The following is a 23,664-nucleotide window of genomic DNA, read 5'->3' as shown; positions in this document are numbered from 1 at the left end:
TGGAGTCATGGACGATAAGAGAGGTGTCATCACCACCATGATGGAAGCGCGTCCGAAATGAGTAGTCGGCGACTACACATACTGACAGTACCACTGTCGACTCAAAACATGACAAGTCATACGAAGATATTTAAACTTTCGCTGCTACAGTATACTCTTCCTTCTTCTACCTCTACCCCCTACCGAGCGTGCAACACTTCCCAACACTTCTTAACACCAAGAATATCGCAACAGCCTGCAATACGAGCCTTCGAGAAAACACACACAGGACGCGGACACGTGATCTCCTGCAAGATGTCGAGTGCAGAGCCAGCCGAGCCTACTGCCGGAGGCAACGAGAGTGATACGACAGAACAAGGAAGGAGCGAAGCCAGTTCATCCAGCCAAGATACGTCCGCCACCAACGATACTTCACCGACCAACGATACATCGCTAGAGGAAGAAGACGCTCCTGTTGAAGATGATAAATATAAATACATCACATGGTCCAACAAAACAAGACGGAAGTGCTTCAGTGGCCAGTACAAAGAAGAGGGCAACGAGCTAGCAAGTGCGGTATTATCGATCTTTTCAGAAGACTTTTCGCTCACACACAACAGAACTCATTGCACGCCTGTGGCCATATGCCTTCGATTATCGCCCCGAGGTTATCCTCAAGAAGGCTACAGACAGGTCAAACAAACTAGTGTACCACCTCGACGTGGCTGACTCGGATTCCCACGATACGTTGTTCCCAGACGGCGTACTCCCTTGGAAGCCTGGGAGAGGAGAAGCGATAGAGAATTTGAAACTGCAGCTGCAGTTCATGGCTGACGGTGGGGTACGAGCTCCGGTCGATAGGACTGATGCCGAGGCCGTGTTAAACGAGGTCAAATCTCTCAAGCGGCGTTTGGACAAGTTTCCATCCCGGCCGTATGACTATGGAATGATCGAACCGGATGCCAAACACTCAACATATGCTTTGACAGCCCGTCCAAGACACAAGAGCAAGGGCGTGGAAAGACTTATTGGAGAATTTGACACAAAGGCCAAGATGGCTGTTGCCTTGGAGAAGAAGACACGAAAAGCGGTGCTTGATCTGGAGAGTCAGGAGAGTCAGCCGAAACGTCAGTGGATCAGGAAGAGCATCCGATGATTGGAACTTGCGAAGGGTGGTAATTGAAAGCTCAGAATCACTAGATATTGGACTGCCTAGCTCACAATTAACTACCCAGGGGAATTAGCGATGATGTATTCCCAATATCTCTTCCATGACAAACACGTTGGTCAATGTTTCCGATTTCGCGGTTGTATGATTTGTTCTGCGCATTTGTCGCTCGCGTGTCTCATGAATCTCAATTCCATTAGACCATCGCAGTGTTGCCTACATGCCTAGGCTAGGGCTCCGCCGATGTTCAAAACCCTCGGAGTGCCTACACGCATACGAACATAACACGTTATGGTATTATGGACGTCATCAGCAAGGCACTCAGTATCCCTGCCGCAATCCGGAGCAAGAGTTTTCGTGAGTTTTCCCATGGTGCAAAGCAATGAGATGTAACCGGTGGTTCGATTACCTACAAACAGTCGATCGTCCATCCAAATCATTTAGCCCATAAGCTGCAGCTGATCCGTTGGCGGCCACCTCGTCTGCGCAAAGCTCAAACACCGCTTGATGCTCTGCAGATACTTCCGCGTCATTTCGTCGCTCATGATATGCGCCGCGTTCTTATCGCTCTCATGTAGCTTCTCTCGCGCACTTCTCTCGTGAATACCCACCATGGTAACACCAATGGGCCACGCCGCCTTGCCGATACTAAGACGCAGATACCCGTCGTTCGCGTCGACGTATCTTCGCTCCTGTGCCGCGTGCACAATCTCCACAACGGGCTCGACGATGCTGTCTGGAAGATCGAATTTCTCCAACTTCTTGAACAGTGGCCGCATGTTCTCGCGCGCTTGTACCATGGCTGCGTAGGCTTGTTTTCCCTGGTAGCTTTCTTTGACTTCGGGGTCTCGGCGTAGGAGTGTGAGGTCCCATTCTTTCAGCACCATGGTGAAGTAACTCGCCAGTTGCCTGAAGAGGAACTCGCGACCCTCCTTGTCCTTGGGTACCTGAAGGCTGACCTTCATGTCCTTCTCCGGTACGAGTTGTAGTGTTGTGGGTATCGGACCATCCGTCATGATGGCTGCTAGGCTGTCTGCGCCGACGCGCTTCTTGTATCGCTTCAGGCGTTGTTTGTGTGTCTCGCCGAATAGCCGCGCTGGCTCATCGAGGGCTCTCAGCTTTGCGACGAGCTCTTCGTCTTCGATATCTTCATCTTCGGGGACCGGTGTGCCGTCTCCTTCGCCGTCCTTCTTCTTAGGCGGAAGATCAGGAAGACCTAGCCGCTTTCGCCGCTGTCTTTCCTCTGCCTCTTCCTCTTCTTCCCTTATGCGTCTTGATTCCTCGGCCATGCGCATGCGCTTTTCCCTGCGCTCGGCCTCCCTCTCAGCCTCATCTTCCTCAGCTTTGCGCTTCTTCTCGTGACGTTCTCGCCGTGCCTTCTCCGCGGCTTCTTGTTCGGCGACGTATGCGGCTTGCCGTTGCGCTTCGATTTCACTGCGCTTGAGGTACTTTTTCTCAGTGGGTTCGGCTGGTGAGGCCGTGTCTTTGCCTTTTTTTATATGTGCGGACATCAACTTGGCGAAATCCATGTTGGCGACTGTGATGTTCGGGATATGGAATGAGTCAACGTGTCGAGGATGAGCCAGTGTTGGTTGCGACGTGGAGACTCACCTGCGCTGGAAGGTACGTGCCGAGGAAGGCGCTAGTGGGAGCTCTCCGCGTCCCGGTCGCGTTCCTTCTCCCCCAAACTCTCCAAACACATTCACATCTTGCGCCTGACGTCACCTCCTCACGACTTTCCTTAGCGAATTGTCGCTACGTGCCTGCGAATCTCGAAATAACTTAATACGTTGACTAGCCTGGCTGTCCACAAGGCTGCAGACCTCACAATGGCTGCCCCCGCGAAGATTGACCGTCAAACAACGACACCCTTCCTGTTGCGCCTCTTCTTCAAGCAAAACTCATTCCATAGGTGCGCATTGCTCCTAGTCCCATGAATGTATGACATAAACACGTACTGATAGCTCAAAGGCTGGACGAGTTCGACCCAACACTACCACGTCTCCCAACCAACGTCCAAATCTACACATGGCAAACCTGTAGTCTGCGCGAGCTATGCACACTACTCCTCAGCGCAGTACCAACATTACTACCGCAACCGTACGCCGGATCGCGCATCGCGTTTCGACTCGTATACCCAGACATACAAGGCTCCAATCGACCAGGCGCACCAGGGCGATTCATATCGCGCGATATAGGCTCCGTCATTGTGGGCGCGCGACCAAGGGATGAGGACATTGATATGGAAGGCGTGGAGGGAGGAAGTGTCACAGAAGCTCTCAAGCAACTTGACGGCGACGCAGACAAGACACTGGGGGACGTCAGGTTTATGATAGGCGACTATGTGGCATGCGCTATACTTCCCCCGCTACCCGACGGCAGTGTACCAGCTGCACCTCCGCCACTATCTGGACCGGGCAGAGGACCGCCTTCAGGACCGTATGGCGGACGACCGCGCGAGAACGGCTTCGGTGGACGGGGAGACTATGGCGGCTTCGGCAGAGGTGGTAGGGGTGGTGGAAGCAGATTCGACGATCGAAGATTAAGTGGAGGTGGTGTACCGTTTGGTGAATGGCGGAGAGGTGAAGCGCCACCAGATCGAGAGCTAGGCTTTGGAAGAGGGGGTAGAGGGGGGCGAGGAGGTGGAGATGACTGGCGCGATCGAGGCAGAGGGCGCGGACGATGGTAGTGCAAGACTTTGACTACAAGTTCGTGACGCAGCTGCGGCGACTCAGTAGGATTCCCGGCGCCACACAAGCCATGATGGTGCCCAAGCAAGCAGGTTTACGAAATACCAAGTCACCATTTGAAGCCGGTGAGTCACTATGACCGCTCGTAGGATGAGTTAACATTGAGGTTGACGGATACATCGTAGCATCACCCAGTCTACCGAATCGCTATCGAGCTTCGAATTCGTCTCCATGCTTCAGCAGCGTGTGATGTCCCCTCCCTTCACCTCATTGTCGTCGTAAAGCCTACCGCACAAACTCGCCCTCGCGAACTGTTCCCTCGTTGTAGACACAGACTCCTCCACACGAACTCGCCTTCCCAAAGTCTTTGCTCGTTGTAGCCACAAACTCTACAGTGTAACGTTACTGTTCGGATGACTTCTCGGCTTCGACTTTCTCCAATAGCTTTTCGTAGGCGGTCACTACGTCCCGCGCAGCTGTACCTTCCTTGATTGGCCGCCTCGCGCCTGCAAGACGGATTTCAGCGATCTTCTGGCCGCCGTTTTCCACGATCCAGAACTCGTACTCCTGACCGCTGTTCGCTCTTCGCTCTCGCGGAAGTTCGTTGAGAATGTCTGCATACGTGTACGTCAATACCAGTTCGACATAGCCGCCTATCAAACTCACCCTTAATCCGCCTCTTCAATCGCGCTACCTTTACCTCTTTCTCCTTGTCCAATGTGGTCTTCTCGACGATAGCAGCTTGCTCAGTGCAAGCGTTTGGTATTTCGGACACTGGCCAGGGCATGTGCAGTATTGGGTAAAGGATGTATTGGTAACGAGAAATACATAGTAGCCCGCGCACTGGTTTTGATCATGGTGATGAGTCTTTTGGTGAGTCTTTTGGTGAGTCTTTTGGTGTGAGTGTGTATGTAACATTGCTTGGAAGTGACTGCGACTGACTCTCATCATTGTAGCGTGAATGATGTCGACGAACATGCGATCAATTTACGTGAGCTATCACAGGATCCAGCAGCATACACTGATTCAAAGGCTTGTTGACCTGCCAAGTCAGGTCCGACTAGAAGTATACGAACGAGGTGGAAATGATGATGCCGCCCTGTTCAAAGTCCATGTAGGCGCAAACTGCCTGGTTTTTACATTCTATCTCCAACAGACAATGGTTTGTATCTCTAAACATCAGGATGAATGATTCAATTTCAGCTTGGCGAACTGATTCCGATATCTCATAGACATATCGTAGTGGCGATGAGATATGTGGTGCATGTAGCAAGTATCATCCCGATTCGGTTAGTGCGATCTCGTCTAACAAAAGCTGGCTTTCCGTACGTTGCAGAGAACACTTCACCACAACAATTCACGCGCAGTGAATATACCCGCAGCGTGTACGTTGGCGCTCGCACTTATAATATGGACAAGGCCTATCGTTACCAAGCGCTTGATCGTTCCCTCTCTCAAATACGGCTCTTTAGTCTGCTTCCAGCATCTGATCATGATGCCCCACTGCGAGGCAAGCTCCGCACCGAACAGTTCTCACCGACTCCGCCGACTTATGAAGCCATTTCGTATGTGTGGAGAGAATGGAACGGAGAAGACCTGCTTGAAGTGGATGGTAAGGGGCTAGTGATAACCTGCAATCTCGCTCTCGGTTTGAGACGCGTAAGATACGAAGACCGGACACGAGATCTGTGGATAGATGCGGTTTGTATAGACCAAAGCAATCCAGAAGAGAAGTCTCAACAGGTTCAAAAGATGCATAAAATCTACACATCGGCGTCAAGGGTACTTATCTGGCTGGGGACCATGGTACTCTCGGATCAGGTGGAACAAACGGATCGCGGGATTCGGAGATTCCGTATGAGGGATGAAGAGGCGAGCAGACATATCAATCGCGCCATGGACTATCTAGAACGCTTGCAACAGCAGGGTTTTGAGGGTATCGAGAGTGAAGAGCTCGATGTTGACATTAAACTCGAGAAGCTGTTCAGAAGCCAATGGTGGAAGCGAGTTTGGACCATCCAAGAGGGTGTGGTAGCCAACGAACACTCGCTCGTACTGTGGGGGTCTCGAGAGATCTCGTGGGCATATCTCATTAACCTAGTGGAACGTACGAACTTGTTACATGCAGAGAAAAATCGCGAAATACGTTGGGAACATCCAGCTTCAAATTTTGTACGGGTCTATCGGCACTACCATAGCTCTGGGACGATACCTCTGGAGGACCTCATATACGCTTCATATGGGAGATCTGCGTCCGACCCTCGGGATCTCGTATATGCGCTTCTTGGTCTCGTAAAGAGACAAACTCTTGAGACTTTCGCGCCTGATTATACGCAAAGAGCTACGTGGGCATTTCAAAGAGCCGTCGTCAGCGTTATCACAGAACGGCAAGACCTCGAATTCTTGTTGAACATTGTGGTGCGGCGCTCGGAAGTGAAATGGACTGAGAAGCCTTCTTGGGCCCACGATTTCACGGAGAGTACACTGCTGCTGTCCCCTCGCCTCAAGGACTATCTGTTTCGCCGCTACGACCTAGTGCTGGAAGGCGCAAGCACTGGACGCAGTCTTTCTGGCGTTCAACATGACGCGCAGGCGGGTACTATCAAGATCACTGGCGCCATCGTTGGAACGGTCGCTGAAACCCAGACGATTTTTACCGATTGCTACAGCGAATTGGCCGAGGACAAGCACAATAGTATGTATTATGATCTCTACCTCCGCCAGCATCTGAATGCATTTGTACCATGGCTTTTACAGACAGTGCAAGACTTCACTCATATCGCTCGAAGAGCATGGAGTAAGCGCTTCTCGCCAAACGAGGTCAACGCGAAGGTAGACAGAGGGGACGTTTGGCGTGTTGCTGTAGATGGACGAAGCATGGACGAACTGAAGCGGCACATAAAGCCACCGATGCCCAAAGCTCTCGTGGATGAATGGGCAGTCCTCCAGCGCTATTCAGCGCTCGATACCTGGCGACATATGCTTTCTCAGGAAAAGAGCGGTTTGGCCGTGGATCCAGAATTCAGCATTGCGAAGTCATTATATCGTCACATCGTAGCCATTTTTAGCACATACCCAGACTGGAAAGGTTGCCTTTTCACGACGACAAGCGGCTATGTTGCATCTGCGGCTATGGAAGCTCAAAGCGGTGATGTAGTGTGTATCCTATTTGGATGTCCCCTACCACTGATTTTGAGACCACAGAACGATGGAACGTACATCATAGTCGATGCTGCTTACGTGGAAGGAATAATGGAGGGAGAATTTCTCCAACACAGACCAAGCTACACGGATACAGAGTTCGTCATCAGTTGAATGGCTCTAGTGAGAGCTGTGTCATTCCTGGAATCTGGCTGCATCTTTCAGGTCTGGCACTCAGGAGGTCACCGTTACACGGTGTATCTTCTGAATTTTTGTAGCGTCAAGTCCTCTGTATTGCGTAGCCAAAGTGCCATCGCGGCTGAGCGAAGGACAACATGGGTCTGCCCCGAATCGTGAACGCAGCGAATCATCGCAACATCGATGCGCCCGAATCTATCATTCGATCACAGCACGACTCTCATACCGGAAAGCGGCACATAACAGACCACACCGATGACTGGGCTACCCGTCGGCACGCAAAAGTCCTTCAGTATCCAAGCAACGTCTCCCAGCTCATGGTCATTTCCACCTCCATCAACATCATCTCAACGTATTGTATCACAATAGTCGTCATGCGGTGGTAATAATAGCACTGTTGGCGTGCTGCAAGCTGAGGTGGTGTGTTGGACCTTACGATTGAGGACGAAGAGGTGTGGAGGCGAAGCAGGCGGTGTCGCATGCACGCGCGCTCATACACACATGAGCCATTAATTGCAGCATCAAGGGACAGTGAACGTCATCGCACCTCCAGATAGACTGTTGGTTCTATTGTTAAGCTCCAATTCACAGCTTAGCAGACATCATTGTTCTAGAAGGCTGGAAACTTGGAGTCGCACAGTCCACTTCCTAGCGTTGATAAGCTGGAAGGTCTGGAAGACCACACGGTTGAATGGACCATTGCGACTGGCAGCCACTACCGGCATTCCTCCACCAACTCTGCTCGGGCCGCTGAACGGTCGACTGCCCGCCTGCATGCGTAGCATGGAACGTCTTTGCAAACGTCTACGCAAGGGCTTTGTCCTTTCGTCAGTGATGCGTCCATCGACCGCTTTCCTGCAAGCGAGGAGATGTTGATCAGACGATCCGTACTACACGCTAGAGGCGAAGGAAGAGCGCAGGATCGCTACCTCGTTGAGGGGTAGACGCCGTCTCCGAAGGCGTGACGAAACGGGTGCGCGGCAATCCCGGCAATCACAGCGGAAGCTATCGCTAGCGGGGAGTTGGATGATGATGTTGCAGGATGCATCGAAAAAAGTCATCATGGCTCAATGAAGGTGCGACACGAAATCTACACCGCATGTCGCGCGAGGTACTGATCGCCAATACAGCACAAGCTAGTGGTGTGTAGCAAGTCGACCCATGTACAGAGGCTTCATGTGCAGATGCTGCCTTCTACCTGGAGGCCTTGGAATTGGGCGGGGCACAGACTTACGCAGCCAGTCAAGATTGGTGTGATGCGTTCGATTCGATCATATCTCGATTCGAATCATGCAAGAGCTTGGGCCTTGCTGCATCACCCTCAGCGCATGTCTGGGGCTCAGTGGAAGATTGGAGATGCGCGCGTGCCCAACCATCATTCTGATGGTGTTCAAACCTCATCCAGAAAGCCCGCATACTGACTGAAGCCATCGTATGCAAGGGCAATGATGAGTTGAAGCTACGGTCGGTACCTGCCTCAACGCAAAGGGTCGGCAGTGTCCTATCTAGCCCCGGGCCGAACGGTGAAGCGGGTGTTGTGTCGAACGATGAACAGCCTATCACTAAAACTCTCTGTTGTAATATGTAAGGCCAGTCTCGAGTGTGGGGTAGTGGGTCATCTGCCAGCAGGTAGCGCAGAAACGCGGTCAGGTCATCGGATTGGGAAGGCGATATAGGTGAGCTGCCCATATTCTGGACGCTTTCGGACATATTTTCAACAGAAACTGTACGTCTACGGCAAAGTCGTTCTACATCAGGATGTGCTTGTTGTTGGGTTCTTTTTTGGGGGTTTGAGGGACCTGTTGGGTGTTATCGTTCTTACTTGATCTTTGGCGTCTATAATATGTCTTTTTAGTGTTTTCATGTCAGCAAATTTGTCTAGACAAAGCGTTTCGTGGGTGACCAGAATCAGACGCCATCCTTTGTTCCTCCCACGGTGTATCATGGTGTGGCCTAGAGGCGTTCTTTCCCCCTCTTTCGACAGACTGATCCTATCTACGTGCGTTCTTACATCGCTCGCAGCCCATATTTCTCCAAGATATCCACAACGAGCTCCACGTATAGACATGCGACTACAGCGCCAGTGACGTCGCCGTTGGAGTAGATACCCTGTCATTCTCTACTACAAATGCATCCTACTCCTACAACAACTGTGCGAGGCCCTACTTTCGTGCGAGACTACTCTGCGTGCATGAGTGAGCCCTCAGACTAGGCGGTTAATGCGGGTGAATTGCAGATTCTAATCTGAGAAGGGGTGCTGCGCCGGGTTGTGGCTTGCTGTGCCGCACTCTCGTTGGCTCCTCTAAGCGCTGCGGCGCGCGGAAAACTGATATGCCTTCCCATACGTCGATTCGAGCGGCGCACGAACCGCAATGACAGACCAGTGTCTTTTCTTTCACCGCGATTATGCTGGTCGATCCAATGATGTTGTTCCGGTGAGCATGCATTCCCAATCTCAACGCATTCTCGAGGTTGAGGTTGGGGAGATGCAGACTTTCAGCGATTACAATTTCGCTTTGCCAGATGCGGGGAGACAAGTATCGGTGAAGGACCTGCAATCTGGATTGGTGTTCCTCCCATCGTAAGATCGCATCTGGAATCGTAAATCGTACGACACTAACGTCCACATACAGCTTACAGGACACCTCCAGTCAAAGATCATCCTTCGATCGTGGTCAGTGCGCGGGAACTTGTCTTCCTCGACGTTCACTCCTGCTTTCGCCAGAGCATTGTCAGCTTACCTAGGCATCCCTCACAGGGTACAACCCTGCTGCCATGCAGTGTGCTCATCTATCCGGCAAGTCAGAGAGCTAGCTGAAACCGCACGTCTTCCCTCCACGGAATCTAACGAACCGGGCGTTTTCCGTTGACAAGCACCTGCATGTCGCCTCTCCCTGTCGTCGGGGCTGTGTGTAATCGGTGAGGGAGCCCCCAATCTTTTTCTGCGAATAAAGGTGATTGGCTGTAAGTGATCTTCTGACCGATGTTTATTCCTTCCATGCATGTTCGATCGAGGAATCAGTTCAGAATGATGCATTAGCGTGTAGTCGGATCAAGCTGTCGCAACCGTCGATGATTGCCATGCTGGGTCGACTCGCTAGGCGCAACGAAAGACGCTGAAATCCATCCTCGGTGTTGGGGGCCGGATAACGAGTAATGTTAAGCGAAGCGCTTCATGACGCGCTGTTCAACTGGTCGTTAGGTGAGCGTGTCCAAAACTCTGTTTTTGGCCTTCCAGGTGTCAATCAGGGGAGTCAAGATTGCGATAAGACAGCAAGGTGTTCATTAAGATTTTGTAGTCATTCATACAGCTATGCGCGCTAAAGAGATCTATGAACAGTGGAGCATTAGAAGAAATGGTACAGAAGCATGCCGAAGCACGATGATGACTTGCCTCCCCAGCGCCAGGTAACCTCAAAAAAGTAATGTAAAATAAGAAGAAGAAATCATGTAAACATCATCAGCAGTGACATGAAGCGCACTACTTTCAATCAAAGCTTCGCTCTCATGTTCCTTTCCTTCAGCAGGTTCAGTTTCATCTTGAGACGTCTGATGAGCGGCCGCTCCTTGGGACCCAGAATTGCCTTCAACTCGGGAATGCTCATCTTGTTGTTCTTCCCTGCTCTGCCTCCACGGTTCACGTGCGTCCAGTAGTGATCGCGAAGGTTGTCGCCCCTAGAGAAGGTCTTGGGACACACTTTGCAGAAGTGGCACCTGTCATTGCCATGGACAGTCCTGACATGGCGGCGAAGGTGTTCCGGTCGTTGGAACCTTTTTGGGCATGGAACTCCAGCATGCTCCTTGTCGTCTAGAGGACATTGCCAGTGCCTTACGTCAAGCGTGTGGTGAAGGGGATACGAAGCAGGATTCTCGCCCCATTTTCCGAGCTTCATGACGTTGGCATTCGCTCCAGACCGCCGGGAGGTCGAGTATGACGAACCGTGCAACGAGGCATCATCGTCGCTCTCAGATTCGTCGGACTCTGAGTCGCTTTCCTTCTCACTGTGTCCAGCGTCACTAGCCAGTTCCTTCTTCAAGGGCCCTGGGTTAGCAACCCTGGCAGTAGGGAAGGGAGCTGGTGCGTGGTAGGGAATGTAAGCCGGCGCTACTGAAGGGCCAGAGTGAGGGACGTATTGCTGAACCGGTTGCAGTGACATCTGCTCGCATGCTGGACCACCGTGGTAAGGCAACGAAAACTGTTGCGAGCCCCATGTGGGAAGATCAGGGTAACTCGGTCTCCAGACATGTTCTGGTTCTGCTGCCCAGGCTTCGTGGTTGACTGGAGAGCGAACATGATGGAATGCCGGGCTTTCGACGTTATCGTACATTGGCATGCCGGTGTAAGGTGGCGTGGGAAGGCTCTCGTTGTGGCTTATCGAAGAACTTGTGGACATTGGACTGCCACAGCCTGGTCCCTCGAGTAGCCATGGATCGAAGGCGTCTATCGGAGCGCTCAATGATCGCGTAGTTGATGTCTCGCGAGCAAGGTGGTGGAAAGACATCCGTTCATCGTACGATCCGTTACCATGCTTCATGGGGATAGGCTCATGCGAATCACATCGGGAGAGATCCTGCGATCCAGGATAGTCCACCACGTATTGGTAAGGGCTCGAAGTGAAGGACTGGACACGTCGTTGCTCCATGATGGCGTGGTAAGACTAATGCTCAGTCAGTGATGCTCACAGATGTCGAGTACATAGACATACTGTATAGGTAGAATATGAATATGCAATGAACAATGTGAGAGTCGTATAAAGACAAGAGTATGGTAGAGTGCTTGGTGGATGTGAGACCTGAGGTTGATTGTTACACTGGCAGGACCGCGCCAATATAATATAGATCAGATGCAATAGCGAGCGCTCAACCATGCCACAGGCTCCGAGGAGTGGTTCATAGGGTTCAGCAGAGAAAGGAATGCTAACGATCGGTGAAAACGACAGACCCAGCAGGATGGTACCTGAGCGACTTGGCGTACTCGATGCCAGCATGCCGCTGCGTGCGTGCACAGCCTGACCGAGAACGAACAACGGCTCGAGCTAGCATGGGTAGACGAGCTAGTGTACGGCGTAGTCGAGCACTTGAGTCTTGAACGCTTCGGGCTTTGTTAGACGACCGAAGTTTTGCAGGCATGTATCCTAGTCGCAAAGTGCCTCATGTTTTTCTTGATAGTTGCTCTTCATCGAGTTCCAATATCCTGAATAAGGCCCCATCCGACAGACGCACGCTTCTAAGATGGTGGTTGGTAGGCACCCTTTCAAATGTGTACAGCAAGCAGCAGGGGCTAAGCTTTCAGTTGGCCACGAAGATCCATCCGATCAGGGTCTCGATGTGGGTGTGGTGCGCTCGCCTGGTGGCTTTTGCTCAACCGTTATTTAGCGTGGGGCAGCGTCAGATACGTGCTTTGACGTGTGGCAAAGATGGTTCGAGCGCCCAGAGTGCGGATGTTGTATACAGCTAACCGTGGTGAGTCCTTAGGAATGCAGAAGACGCACGCCTGTGACGAAGATAGAAGTGTTGGGTTTGACAGCTGGTTACTGGTCGCTGCTGCAGGGACCTACCGTCGCTTACCAATTGGGGTAGACGAACCTGGGCTTCCTGCATTGGAGGCCGTGCTCAACCCAAGCTCTTTGATGCTGCGGCGAACTTGTTTCAAAGGCGTATGCTACAGCCACACATACTATTTGCAACTCCACCTATTCTAGATGATGTTAGAAACCAATTCTCACCACGATAGCTGGCGGCAGTGGTCAACGTGGGAGTGTCTGGTCTACATCTCTCGAGCTAGTTGGCATCTCACAAACGCGCCGTACTATGATTAAATCCTGGTCGTGACCTGAAATATGTTGAATCCCAAAGGGTGTAGAGATGTAACTGTCTGTACTGAGTTGAGCAGTAGCCGCTGTGCCATAAGCGCTCGTGTTAAGAATGTTTGGCCAGTTCGAGTTGGAAACCTGCAGAGTCAACGTGAATGATCCTATATTTTGGATCGTTATGAGGTACAACCTGGCAGTCCCATGAGACGCAGTTTGTGAGATACATGTTTCCACCGTAGTTCTGACCTGAAAGGAATCACTGCAATCTTGCATAAGGTGACGATGCGATACGAGCTGCAATGCGGCACAGTTTGGGGGCTCCATCATCGTAGCGGAGATCGTTTCGAGTCAGCAGCTGATCGACACTTTACAACCCCAGCTTGATCTCATCTTCAGTCATGGAAGCCCAACTGAGCGGCGTATTGGCCGCCTTTTCCTTGGGCCACGACAGGGAGTCGAGGTTATCGACGTACGTTGTGTGCGAAATGAACCAGCCAGGTTCAGCTAGATTGTGTACATGGATCCCACAACTTGTCAACTTGTGGCCTAGAGTTTGGGTAGCGGACCAAACTACAAAGACTGTAAAGCGGGAGCAGTGGGTCTTTGGGCTTGGATGACATCCGGCCCCAAGTGTCGTATCGAAGGACCCAGTACCAAGATGGCAATTTCGAGCGAATGCAAAGAATTGGTCTGAGCAGCCGCGGGGGAAGCGCGTGCCGCAGGTAGACTAAGGTTAGCTTCCTGAATCGTCAGCCGAAAGCCCCTACCCTGGACGTGACGGTGAGTTGACCAGCTTGAGTGGTCGATTATTCGAGACGATCATGCGTTCTCCGCCACTCACAAGTGTTTGATCTGACGGCATTCAACAGGAGCGCGGCTCGTGTATTAACACTCGCGAGAAGCGGTAGCTTCGTCACTGGTCAGTCGACGCCACGCATGAACCGGCCCATCACGTGTGTGGGCTGCTCTAGATTTGTTGCGAGCGTTTGACTGCACTCTCCACCTTCCGCTTTCAGCAAGAACGATAAGACGATATCTCCGTTGACGCTAACGGGAATTATTCGAGGGGAATGCATCGACAGAAGGATTCCGTTGTGGTAGGGCCATGTTGAGCCATCCCCTGCGAGGCGTGCTGAATTTGTGCGCCTGAGAGGCTCTTCCCACACGAATTAAGCCTAGATGTCAATCGACGACAGGACAGATTGTTGTCAGGGCTGGTTGTCCATCGAATAGGCGATGAGCAGTAGCAGCGAGATGAACTTGTTAAGGAGTGACTTTTCTTGGGCGATCGAGCAGTAGCTGAGCACAGGAAACTAGCAGTGTATCGGTACCAGCGAGAAATGACGCGTGGTGCTGTGATATCGGAGGGGTACAGAGTCCTTTCGGAATAACTCCGTGCTCTAGCGTGTATACACCTGCGCATCTGAGAAGATTCCCAAGAATTCGGATGTGCCGTATGACTACATGGATGGCTTGTCAGCATCTGATCATGACTCGTCTTGAACATACAAGGTAAAGCGAAGTTTTGTAGGCTGGCCCCAAGCCGTCAGACGCAACCGAAGCCACGAGCTCCTTACCCCCGCATTGATACCAGTGCGGAATGCTAAAGAGTGCACTGTCTGTTACCGCATCCCCGACGAGACAGTTTTATCCCCGCTGCACATCATCGCGTGACAGTCCAGGATTGGTTGATGATGTGACGTGATGGTCAGAGCTGCATACGCGCGCTTAAATGAAGGATCGCGACTTCGTGACGAATTTGAGGCCGAAATCTCGCTTCGCTGCAGCGAACCTGAGTTGGTTGAAATCGATCTCAGTAGGAGCTGTTGCTGCCAATTGATCCAGATGGGGTAGATAGAGCGATTGGCGACGTGATCGCGATGATGGGGAAGACGGAGGCTCCGAGTGAGATTAGCGGAAGCCTGGGGTACGGTACCAGATGGCCTAACGGGCAATGCCAAGCCCACTAGCCTCGAACGGAAAGGACCTCTTCGCACGCAACAATCCATGGATCTGGCTGTGCGCATCACCGGAGCTGTTCCCACCGGCTGATCTTTCTGTTCGCATTCCGTCACGCGGCATGCGCGTTTCCAAGCCAGTTTTTGACTTGACACTCTAAGCGCAGCCTATAGGGGTCTGTTAGTGCTACATGACATGGCTGATGTACCAGACTGCAGAACTTCGTCACGATAGAGTGCTCTCGAATATCGAGTCGTCCATGCCGTGGTTGAGAAGACGCGATACCATTATAGAGAAGTCTAGTATTTCACACGAGGTGCTGGATGACGATGTGGGTGGCTCAGCATATCTCGATCGAGCTGAGCAACGTGATCAACATCCCCCTTTACTAATCACACATGTACCCCTTGACTCGATTCGAGTGCAGCAATCCTCTTTGACTCATGGTCAATTGCAGCACTATAGCAACTTGCATCAAGCAGCTCTGCTTTTTCCTTAAGTGCATGAGCCCAGATTGGTACCGGCCTTGGAACTGAGCGATTTACTGCGGAACCACAACATGGGTGAACCCTTCAGTCGAAGGTCATAGAATTGGAATTACCACCAGGTGTTTCTTGAGTTGATTTGGAGTTTATCAGCTTGGTCCTGGAACACGGCAATACTAGCGCGATCGACGTCAGCATCATCGAGAGAGATCAGATTCCTGGAGTACACACCTGTTTGCGACACCTTTCCATCTCTTCCCCATTCAGAGCTTTTGAACGCTCTTTCCTGCCTCCCAAGATGCCCAGCAGCCGTTGAAAAAGCAAAACCACCGCAAACCCTTCACAGTCTCAATACCATCCACAGTTTCCCATCCCAAATCCTACTTCAGACCCCAGCGCAAAGACCACGAGACGACGTTACATCAAGGGCGCAACAAAGACAGTTAGGTACGTGCCCACCTACTACTAAAACATGACTTCGTTACGAACTCGAACCCAACGCGCCGCACAACGATGGCCCGCCCGTACCGTCCGTCGCGTCGCATCGCCTGTAGCCGCCTTCCGCTCCGCTCCACCGTTCACTCGCAGATCGCGACGCCCAGTGAACCGTACCAAGGCTGCATACGAGGGGGCAACACCGAGAGAAGGGCCGATGGGGACACGAGGAACGCGACTGTGGGGAAAGGGCAGATGGCTTGGCAAAGACCACTGTGGTTTCGTTGCTTGTTGCGACGAGAGTGGGATGACGGTCGAGAGGTGTGTGGTTTTGTCAGGGCTGTTGAGGATTCTGGCGTGAGGGTCATACACTTCGCCCAAGAAAACTGCTGCCTTTACGCAGCACAGAGATATCGCATCGAAGCACATCTACAAATCCACACATAATAAGAAACGAAGCACCGTGTCCTCGAATTTGATCTAATCTCATTGACTCTAGGTAAAAATGTGTAGGCGCCTCTATAATCTCATCGCGCACCAGCCCCCATCCCAACGCCATTCCTCCTCGCATGGATAACAGCACAAAGACACCGCCCCACAGCCTCCAAATCACCCAGAAGCGTGACGTGACCGCGGTCGCTCGAGACGACACCGCCGCGAACTACACTATACCCAGTAGGCACCATAGCCGCACGAGCGAGTACCACACCGTCGCCGCTCGCAAAGGCAAGCTCGTCGTACACATCTGCGCGTTTGATGGCTTCTTTGCTTTCTACCTTTGCGCCATATACCGTTGGTGTGGACTTGCCGTAGATGAGGGCGATGGGTGGGTATGCGTTCGACGTTGTGTGTTCAGGGCGGTGGTCGAGTTCTTGTTTGAAGGCTTTGACTTCAGCGAGGGTTCGCGCGAGATACTCCACGGCTTTGTCGTAAGGGATCGTGACATCGGTCGCGGGGTTCGGCTCTTTAGAGGTCTCGATGTTGTGTTCGTGGCCCATCTGTGGTCCCATGCCTGCTTGTTCGGCGCTTCCTTCTGTGACATTGTTCGCGGCATTACGAGCTACGTCGGCTGCGTCTTTCGCGGTGCTGCTTTTGCGAGTGGAGAAGGTTGGGAGTGATGAGGAGACGGCGTTCATCAGGCCACTAACGCTGAAGTTGCTGTCTTTGGGTTGTTCGGGGCGGGGCAGAGGTGCTGCTATACATGGCGAGAGGCGGTGTTCTTTCCAGGTATTCACGTCGAAAAAGTCTACGGGATACTCTTCTTTCGTACGCTTGTTGATGAAGCACTTTCCATCGAGAGGCAGAAGAGCGTAGGATGTTCGAATGCTAAAGTTTACTTGTGCTGTTAGCACGCGTGAGGAGAAGAGGACATCGTCGCCGTTGCGGAATGGACCGAGGATATTCACGCAGCGTTGAGGCACACCGGCATATACAACACCGGCTACTAGATCAGGACGCTGGTTGATAGCATGACGCGTGATCAAGCCGCCTAATGAGTGTGCGACGATAACTGCGCCACGCTTTTCTGGAGGGACGCCTGGCTGATTACAGGGCAGCGACTCCAAGAATTGTATCATCCCTCGACTGAGGAAGTGCGGAGAGAGCCGCCAGTCGTAACCGTAGTTGTGGACCCTGAGTTTACCATCCTTGACATTATCGCATGCATTCAGACGCTTGAACAGGCGCTTGGCTATATCGACAGGGCCGATATGGGTCAGCATGCCGCTGGGTATAATACTCTCCTCCATGCGCTCATCCGCGTCTGGGTCCAAAGGTACCTCCAAGTCTACCTTGCGTAGGTTCAATCCGACTTTTATGGGCACCCAGAGCTGTCGATGGGGCGGTTCTGCTGAGCGCAAGATGGAACCTCGATAGCCTCCCAACACGACCAAGTCCCCCTCAAGCTCTTGCAGAGCCTGTGTGAAGTATGGATGCGGCTCAAAGTCGCTGTCCCCACCCTTCGACGGCAGGCGCTTCTTCCTTATCGAGTCGCGACGTGCTGCCGATGCAGGCTCGGTTGCGCGGACATTGTCGGTTTCGCGGAGTCTAGACGCTATACTGGCATTGCGGGTTCTGAAGATTTCGCTGCTGGACGATAGGTTGAAGTTTGGGAACGAAGGGCTTGGCAGCTTGAAATTCGAGTCTTGCCAGCTGTCTCTGAGGGCCTTCAGCCTACTGTTGACCTGCTCTTGGACACTCTCGAAGCGCGTGTCGTCGCCGAGCGAAGACGCAAAAGATCTTGTGCGGTATACGAGCAAAGAGCCCTCGGAATTGGACCGCCGTAACTTAGGCGCCGGTCGGTCGCTCGAAATCTTAGGGGACGGTTGTAGGGTATCGGTGCTCTCGTCGCTGAATTCGCGCTGGGGTATCGGAGCGGTATTGGGATGATGTGGCACCTGTACGAGGCTCCTCGATGCGCTCCTCGACTCTTTGGGTGTGGAATGGCTGGCGCCATCCTGCTGTGGTATGTCTCGGGCTGGTCCACTGCTAGCGAAGGTATCTCTCCTCCGCCTGTCAGAGGTGCGTGGCTTCTCTGTATCGAGCGAGAGTGCTGAAAGACTCGGGAGCGAAAAGTGCATGTCTTTGTAGGATTTGGTGATGGACGTGGGCAGGGTGAAGGGCATGTATTTGCGCATCGTGTCCCCCATGGAGCCGCTCGAGGATGCCCGCCGTCTTCCAATCTGTAGGTGTTCGCGGAGTGTAGCTCGATGGTCGCCCGCCTTCTCCTTGTGGAATGTCTTCGGTCCTGCTCGCCATGGTGAAGGAAGTCGCGTTTGAGGGTCGGATTGCCGCTCGCGGTCGTCATTGCTCGATGTGTGCGTGGGTTTCGGCCTCACGTCAGCTCTCTGAACATCTTTGCTCGGTTCTGGACGCGGTGTCGTCTTTCTCAGTTCCGGTGTGGCATCGGTAGCTTCCTGCCAGCCCTCGAAAAAGGCTCCGTCTTCCGTGTCCTCTAGGGCAGCAGCCTTTTCCGCAGCCGGCGTTTTCGGCGAAGTCAGACGCGTCTGCTGCTTTCCTATGCTGACTCCAATTGCTGACTGTGCTGTCTCGAGCCCGAACGCGCTTTCCTCCGGCGACTCGTCTTCGGAGGGTGTGAGGTCATCGTCGACGATAGAGGCGAATTGTATGTCGGCGAGGGCACTCTGGCGACGCTGGTGGTGGGTAGGGGCTATGGATGTCTCTGCCATGGCAGGCTAGCCGTAGGAATTGGTAGGTGTATGGGCTGCAAAAGTGGCCCGAAAGTTGGCGTTGTCATGTTTACGGTACATGCTCCTCCCGCAGTGTGGCAGTGTCAGCTTTCCGCCCGCTGCCGAAAGCAGCGACATTCATGGCCGACCATCCCAGTCATCCGACCCAGCTTCATCTCAATATCAAGGACGGACGAGCGACGGTCTATTGTAGGCGACGACGGTGCAATGACGGCAAGCGCGACGCATATATTACCAAGGGCAAATGTCACGTCCAAGAGCGTGTCATGTCGATCGCGTCACGCCAGCCCACGCCCACGCGCCACGACGCCACGTTTCGTCCTTAGTCAGCTCTTCACATGACGAATCACCCCTCATCCTTTGCAAACCGTCCCGAGGCAGCGGCTCACCATAGCACACATTCGTTATCAGCAATCTCAATCTCCATCCTTCGTTATCGTCGTATATTGACACGCGAGCGCTTTTGCCAGTGCGATAGCTGTTGTTCTTCTGTTTCCGGAAGGTTGCACGCAAGATGTGGACTCTCTCACCTTACGAGATACCCACGGCATATTAGGCTCCGTGTGGTATCTCTTCACGAAAAGCTCAATGGCCATGCAGCTCCTCGCGAAACTGTCTTCAAAGATCTATGGAAAATCTTAGCATGCGGCTCCGCGTCCTCCCGCTGATGCATGCAATCTAGCCTTCCGAGCCCGAGGTCGGATCGCACTCAGGAACAAGTCAGCCGATCTCCATCAGACCACCCCGGCCGCTTCTTAGTAACGCAATCGCAAGTTTGCGGGCTTTGTTCGCCAATTGAGTAACTTAACCCTTGGTGGAGCAAAGACTGGGCCTCATAGCCCTTCGTTAGCCGAGCTATACTCTCGCGCCGAATGATCATCCCTTCCCGTACGACCGACAACAGGGCGACAACGAATGACACACGTCACACTGAACTAGCATTGAGCGCAGAATCGTTATGCTAACGCATGAGCATCAACAGTTATGTCATGGTGCGATTGAAGACTGGGCCAAGTCCACAGCGTCGAAATATAACTCACCGCTGGTCCTATCCAGCCCTTATATTTGAATTTCCTGCATCTCCCCATCTTAGTATCACCTACTCTCCTTACGATCAACACAATATACACAGCTTAGCCACAAATCTCAAAACTGATCTATTATAAAAATGTCGATTCTACGTCTCCCAGAGCCACTGCCATCAGCATCCATAGCCCTCGGGCAAATCACTACCAATCCTTTAAGCGCCTCCTCCGACTCCATCAAGCCTTCAGTATCTTCCGACTCCATACAAAAGGCATCTCCCTCCGATAAAGAAGACGCAGAGTCCACTTCCCACATCACCCTAACCGACGCATCGCAACTCTTCGACACCTTACGCAACGACACCAGCACACAAGACTCTCTCCGCAAGCTATCGCAACAAAACAAGCCAATCTACTTCGTCACCGGCATCCAAACTTCCAAATCCCCAAGCCACAAGCGTGCGACCGTGTCACACGAGCCCATAACCGAGGCTACGGAAACCCCGCAAACGCAACAAGTCCAACTACCCTTCCGCCGGATAGACTCGGCATCTAACATGGCCTCCGCTGGCGAAGAAGGTTCAGTCGTCGCAGTCGAGCTGCTCAAAGTAAAATGCCGCATTGGCGCCGTGAATGAACCACATTGCATTTCGGATGTGGACTATGTATGGAGCTACCATGCGCTTGAGGATGAGGACGAGGATTTGCAGTTATCTATTGGGCTGGGAAAGGCGGTGGAGGAACGTGAATGGAAGGAGTTGACGGGTAGTAAAGAAGAATGGGTGGAAAGAGACACTGATCATAACTGGTCTTACGACTACGAAGACAGCGATGATGGTCTTGGTGGGTTCTAGGCGGAGATTTCTGTAAACAAAACATTACGTTCCCATGACATCAATCGAAACCCTTTACATCCATACAGTCTACATCGATACAATCAACAGTACTCTCCTCAGTCCTCTCCGATATCCTCCACAATAGCAATACCATAGACCTGCGTATACTCCGTCTTCGCATCCCTCTCCGCATCCACCTCATTACTTCCATTCCTCACATTCCTCTGCGTCAGCAACTTGAGCATCACAGCTTGACAGTGCTCAACATGCTTAGCCTTGAATACCTGCAACTCTTGATTCTTCGTCTTGTAGTCGCTGATCTGTGCCTTCATATCGTCGACAGTGTTTTCGAGAGATGTCTTGGCTTCGGTCAATGCGCGGACCTGTTCCTCGAGCGCAGCAGTATTCGGGGTGTCGATGGCAGTAGTCAGGTTGATGAAGTCGAGCAGAGAGGTGCGGTTTGACGGAGCGATCTTTTGTTTCTTGTTCATGGCGGAAGAGGTGGGCGCTGGGGTGAAGAGCTCGCGCTTCGGGAAAGTGGGCCAGGGACTGGATGCGCGGAGCTGGTAGCCCGATTCCATGATGTCGTCTTCGTCTTCGGATATCTCGATGAGATCTTGGATGAGATCTTCCGGGGGCGATTCTGCTCGCTGTTCGTCGTTGTTGGGCTGGAGGTCTGTAGGCGCTTGTGTTTGGCCATGCGCTATAGCGTCTACAGCAGAAGCGTCCGCTGTACGATTCTTCCCATACTGGCGGTATCGCGTCGGCAAAGCCTCTTCCCGTCCACCTCCCTGGAGTGTCCGTCGTAGTCGCGCCCACGCCTTCTTGATCACTGCCGCCAGCTCTTTAGGCCGTGCGTCTACTCGAGTCTGAAAGCCCTCGTCGTCTTGGAGTCCAGCGTCGATGAGCGCAACACGTACGCACGTGCTGATCCTAGCAAACCAGATTTTGCGTGTACCGACGTTGTCTTTACTCTCGGTGAGTAGCTGGAACGCAGGCGCGAATTCAATGGCGCCGTCTAGTGTTTCGGGCAGATTGACTTCGAATAGGTTATCATCGAAGAAGCACATGCGCCACGGTCCCGACAGTGTCTGTATTTTGGCGGTGGGTTTGGGATGGCGGAACGCTGCCCATACTGGTGTGTTTTCAGCGTCACGGAGATATCCTAGGAGGACTTTACCAGGAAATAGGGCGAAGTGTTCCTTGCTGTCTGGCTCTAACAAGGTGATTGCTCGTTCTTCATGGGCCGCCATGGGACGCGTCTGGAACCAATGGTCGGTGGGGATGTTGTCTTTCAGTACCTTGATGTAGTGTGTTGCTGCATTCTTCTGCGGTTGAGGTTTCGACATATCGAGTGCGATACTGTTCTTGGCCTCTGCAGTGTGCCTGGGGGCGGAAGCCGATGCAGCAGGAGCTGCTATTAGGCCCGCCGACGATTGTATACTTGGTCTAGCCCGGGCTGCTTGCGACACGTTGTTCAGACCCTTCTCGACATTCTTCCGTATCGATGTAAGTAGATCAGCGGGTAAACCAGATACTGTGGCTTCCGAGTAGCCAGCCTCCAACATCACGATCTTGATCACTATCTTCAATCGCTCCTCCCAAGCTGCAGCACCAAGAGGACACGCGTCGTCTGCAACAAGGCGACACCACGGTACGAACTGAGACTGCGCAAATGGTGTATGATCCGTATTGTCGCCGCCGCGGTTGTCCTCGTAGTGTACTTCCATCGTCGTCTTATGATTACTCATTATCCGGCGCAGATAGCCCCACACGCGACTGCCATCGTTTGTACCGAGGAGGACTTTACCGGGGTAGAACGGACGTCCATAGTATATATCTTGTTGTGATGCTTCCACGGTAGGATAGCAGTCGGTTGGGATAGCGTTGCGTAGCTTTGCGAGCACGGCGGGGTGCTTGTTTTGCTGGTCTTTGAGTACCGCTTTGTTGATGCGTACATCTTTAGTGGGCTGTTGTAGTTATTAGCCTCCATCAGCAGACACTGTATGTCGCGATGCGCTAGTCTGCGAACCTCTTGAATTGTGGGCGCCATGCGGGTAAGTTGCTCTATGTAGTAGTTAGTAATTGCTATCGCGTTACATCCTTGACGAGCCGACTGTCTTTGTGGTTCACAGAGTACTTGAGCCTGTTTGGGTGTTGTTTTGCGTCTGAGAAAAGAAGGGACTTACCTGGTCTCTAGGCTATAACAATCTACTTGGACAGATATAGCGCTAGAGAGATGACCCTATGTTGTCGCGACTGTATATTTGGTGTGCTTGTGCGTGATCAGATTGATAGCGTAGTCTAGACACAGTACAAGTCGTAGGAGACGAGGGAGGGCGCACTGCGTCACTAACGCAGCTAGCGTCGTCGGATTACCTAGGAGATCATAACAAACGAGAAATGTGTTCACTGCAGTGGGCAAATTATACTCAAAGAATCTTTTTCGGCTATACAAATGCCTAGACACATTCTTCCCAGTTCTAGGGCACTCTAAAGAGGCCCAGCCAAGTGCTGCCCTAATAGTGGATAGAGGGAAAGTAGCAAATGCACAGTTTTGGAAAGCAACCTGAAAAGAAAAATAACATACAGATAACTCCATCGCCTGCTGCTTATGCTGCACAGGCTGCATACATAGCATCGGCTGTGTCATGTATAGGCACATAGAGCCTAACTAACAGCCGAAGCGCTTCCAAGGACCACAACTTTTGCGCATAGTAAGCAAG

General features: G+C 52.4%; 8 protein-coding genes across 8 annotated transcripts; 3 read left to right on the top strand and 5 right to left on the bottom strand.

Annotated features, from left to right (window-relative positions):
- Window positions 1-57: 57 nt before the first annotated feature.
- On the top strand, window positions 58-1,135 carry J4E87_008171 (uncharacterized protein; the record flags this gene model as incomplete). Its single annotated transcript, XM_049379763.1, has 3 exons — window positions 58-61; window positions 269-550; window positions 600-1,135. The coding sequence occupies 3 exons, from the start codon at window positions 58-60 to the stop codon at window positions 1,133-1,135; spliced, it is 822 nt and encodes a 273-aa protein (XP_049230650.1).
- A 452-nt stretch (window positions 1,136-1,587) lies between these two features.
- Window positions 1,588-2,676, bottom strand: J4E87_008170 (uncharacterized protein; the record flags this gene model as incomplete). The annotated part of the gene is made up of 1 exon (XM_049379762.1): window positions 1,588-2,676. One exon carries the CDS (start codon window positions 2,674-2,676, stop codon window positions 1,588-1,590), a length of 1,089 nt encoding a protein of 362 aa, XP_049230649.1.
- A 300-nt stretch (window positions 2,677-2,976) lies between these two features.
- On the top strand, window positions 2,977-3,836 carry J4E87_008169 (uncharacterized protein; the record flags this gene model as incomplete). The annotated part of the gene is made up of 2 exons (XM_049379761.1): window positions 2,977-3,059; window positions 3,119-3,836. The coding sequence occupies 2 exons, from the start codon at window positions 2,977-2,979 to the stop codon at window positions 3,834-3,836; spliced, it is 801 nt and encodes a 266-aa protein (XP_049230648.1).
- A 403-nt stretch (window positions 3,837-4,239) lies between these two features.
- Window positions 4,240-4,624, bottom strand: J4E87_008168 (uncharacterized protein; the record flags this gene model as incomplete). Its single annotated transcript, XM_049379760.1, has 2 exons — window positions 4,240-4,451; window positions 4,504-4,624. 2 exons carry the CDS (start codon window positions 4,622-4,624, stop codon window positions 4,240-4,242), a joined length of 333 nt encoding a protein of 110 aa, XP_049230647.1.
- Window positions 4,625-10,667: 6,043 nt separating this feature from the next.
- Window positions 10,668-11,510, bottom strand: J4E87_008167 (uncharacterized protein; the record flags this gene model as incomplete). The annotated part of the gene is made up of 1 exon (XM_049379759.1): window positions 10,668-11,510. One exon carries the CDS (start codon window positions 11,508-11,510, stop codon window positions 10,668-10,670), a length of 843 nt encoding a protein of 280 aa, XP_049230646.1.
- A 4,885-nt stretch (window positions 11,511-16,395) lies between these two features.
- J4E87_008166 (uncharacterized protein) lies at window positions 16,396-19,056 on the bottom strand (the record flags this gene model as incomplete). Its single annotated transcript, XM_049379758.1, has 1 exon — window positions 16,396-19,056. The coding sequence occupies one exon, from the start codon at window positions 19,054-19,056 to the stop codon at window positions 16,396-16,398; it is 2,661 nt and encodes an 886-aa protein (XP_049230645.1).
- A 1,189-nt stretch (window positions 19,057-20,245) lies between these two features.
- J4E87_008165 (uncharacterized protein) lies at window positions 20,246-20,956 on the top strand (the record flags this gene model as incomplete). Its single annotated transcript, XM_049379757.1, has 1 exon — window positions 20,246-20,956. One exon carries the CDS (start codon window positions 20,246-20,248, stop codon window positions 20,954-20,956), a length of 711 nt encoding a protein of 236 aa, XP_049230644.1.
- A 98-nt stretch (window positions 20,957-21,054) lies between these two features.
- Window positions 21,055-22,991, bottom strand: J4E87_008164 (uncharacterized protein; the record flags this gene model as incomplete). Its single annotated transcript, XM_049379756.1, has 2 exons — window positions 21,055-22,908; window positions 22,971-22,991. The coding sequence occupies 2 exons, from the start codon at window positions 22,989-22,991 to the stop codon at window positions 21,055-21,057; spliced, it is 1,875 nt and encodes a 624-aa protein (XP_049230643.1).
- Window positions 22,992-23,664: the final 673 nt, after the last annotated feature.

Source organism: Alternaria ethzedia (genome assembly GCF_023757985.1).
Source record: "Alternaria ethzedia strain BMP 0044 chromosome Unknown scaffold_24, whole genome shotgun sequence".
Taxonomy (NCBI): Eukaryota; Fungi; Ascomycota; class Dothideomycetes; order Pleosporales; family Pleosporaceae; genus Alternaria; species Alternaria ethzedia.
The sequence above is the reverse complement of the archived record's forward strand: the minus strand, read 5'-3'. Positions and strand labels throughout refer to the sequence as shown.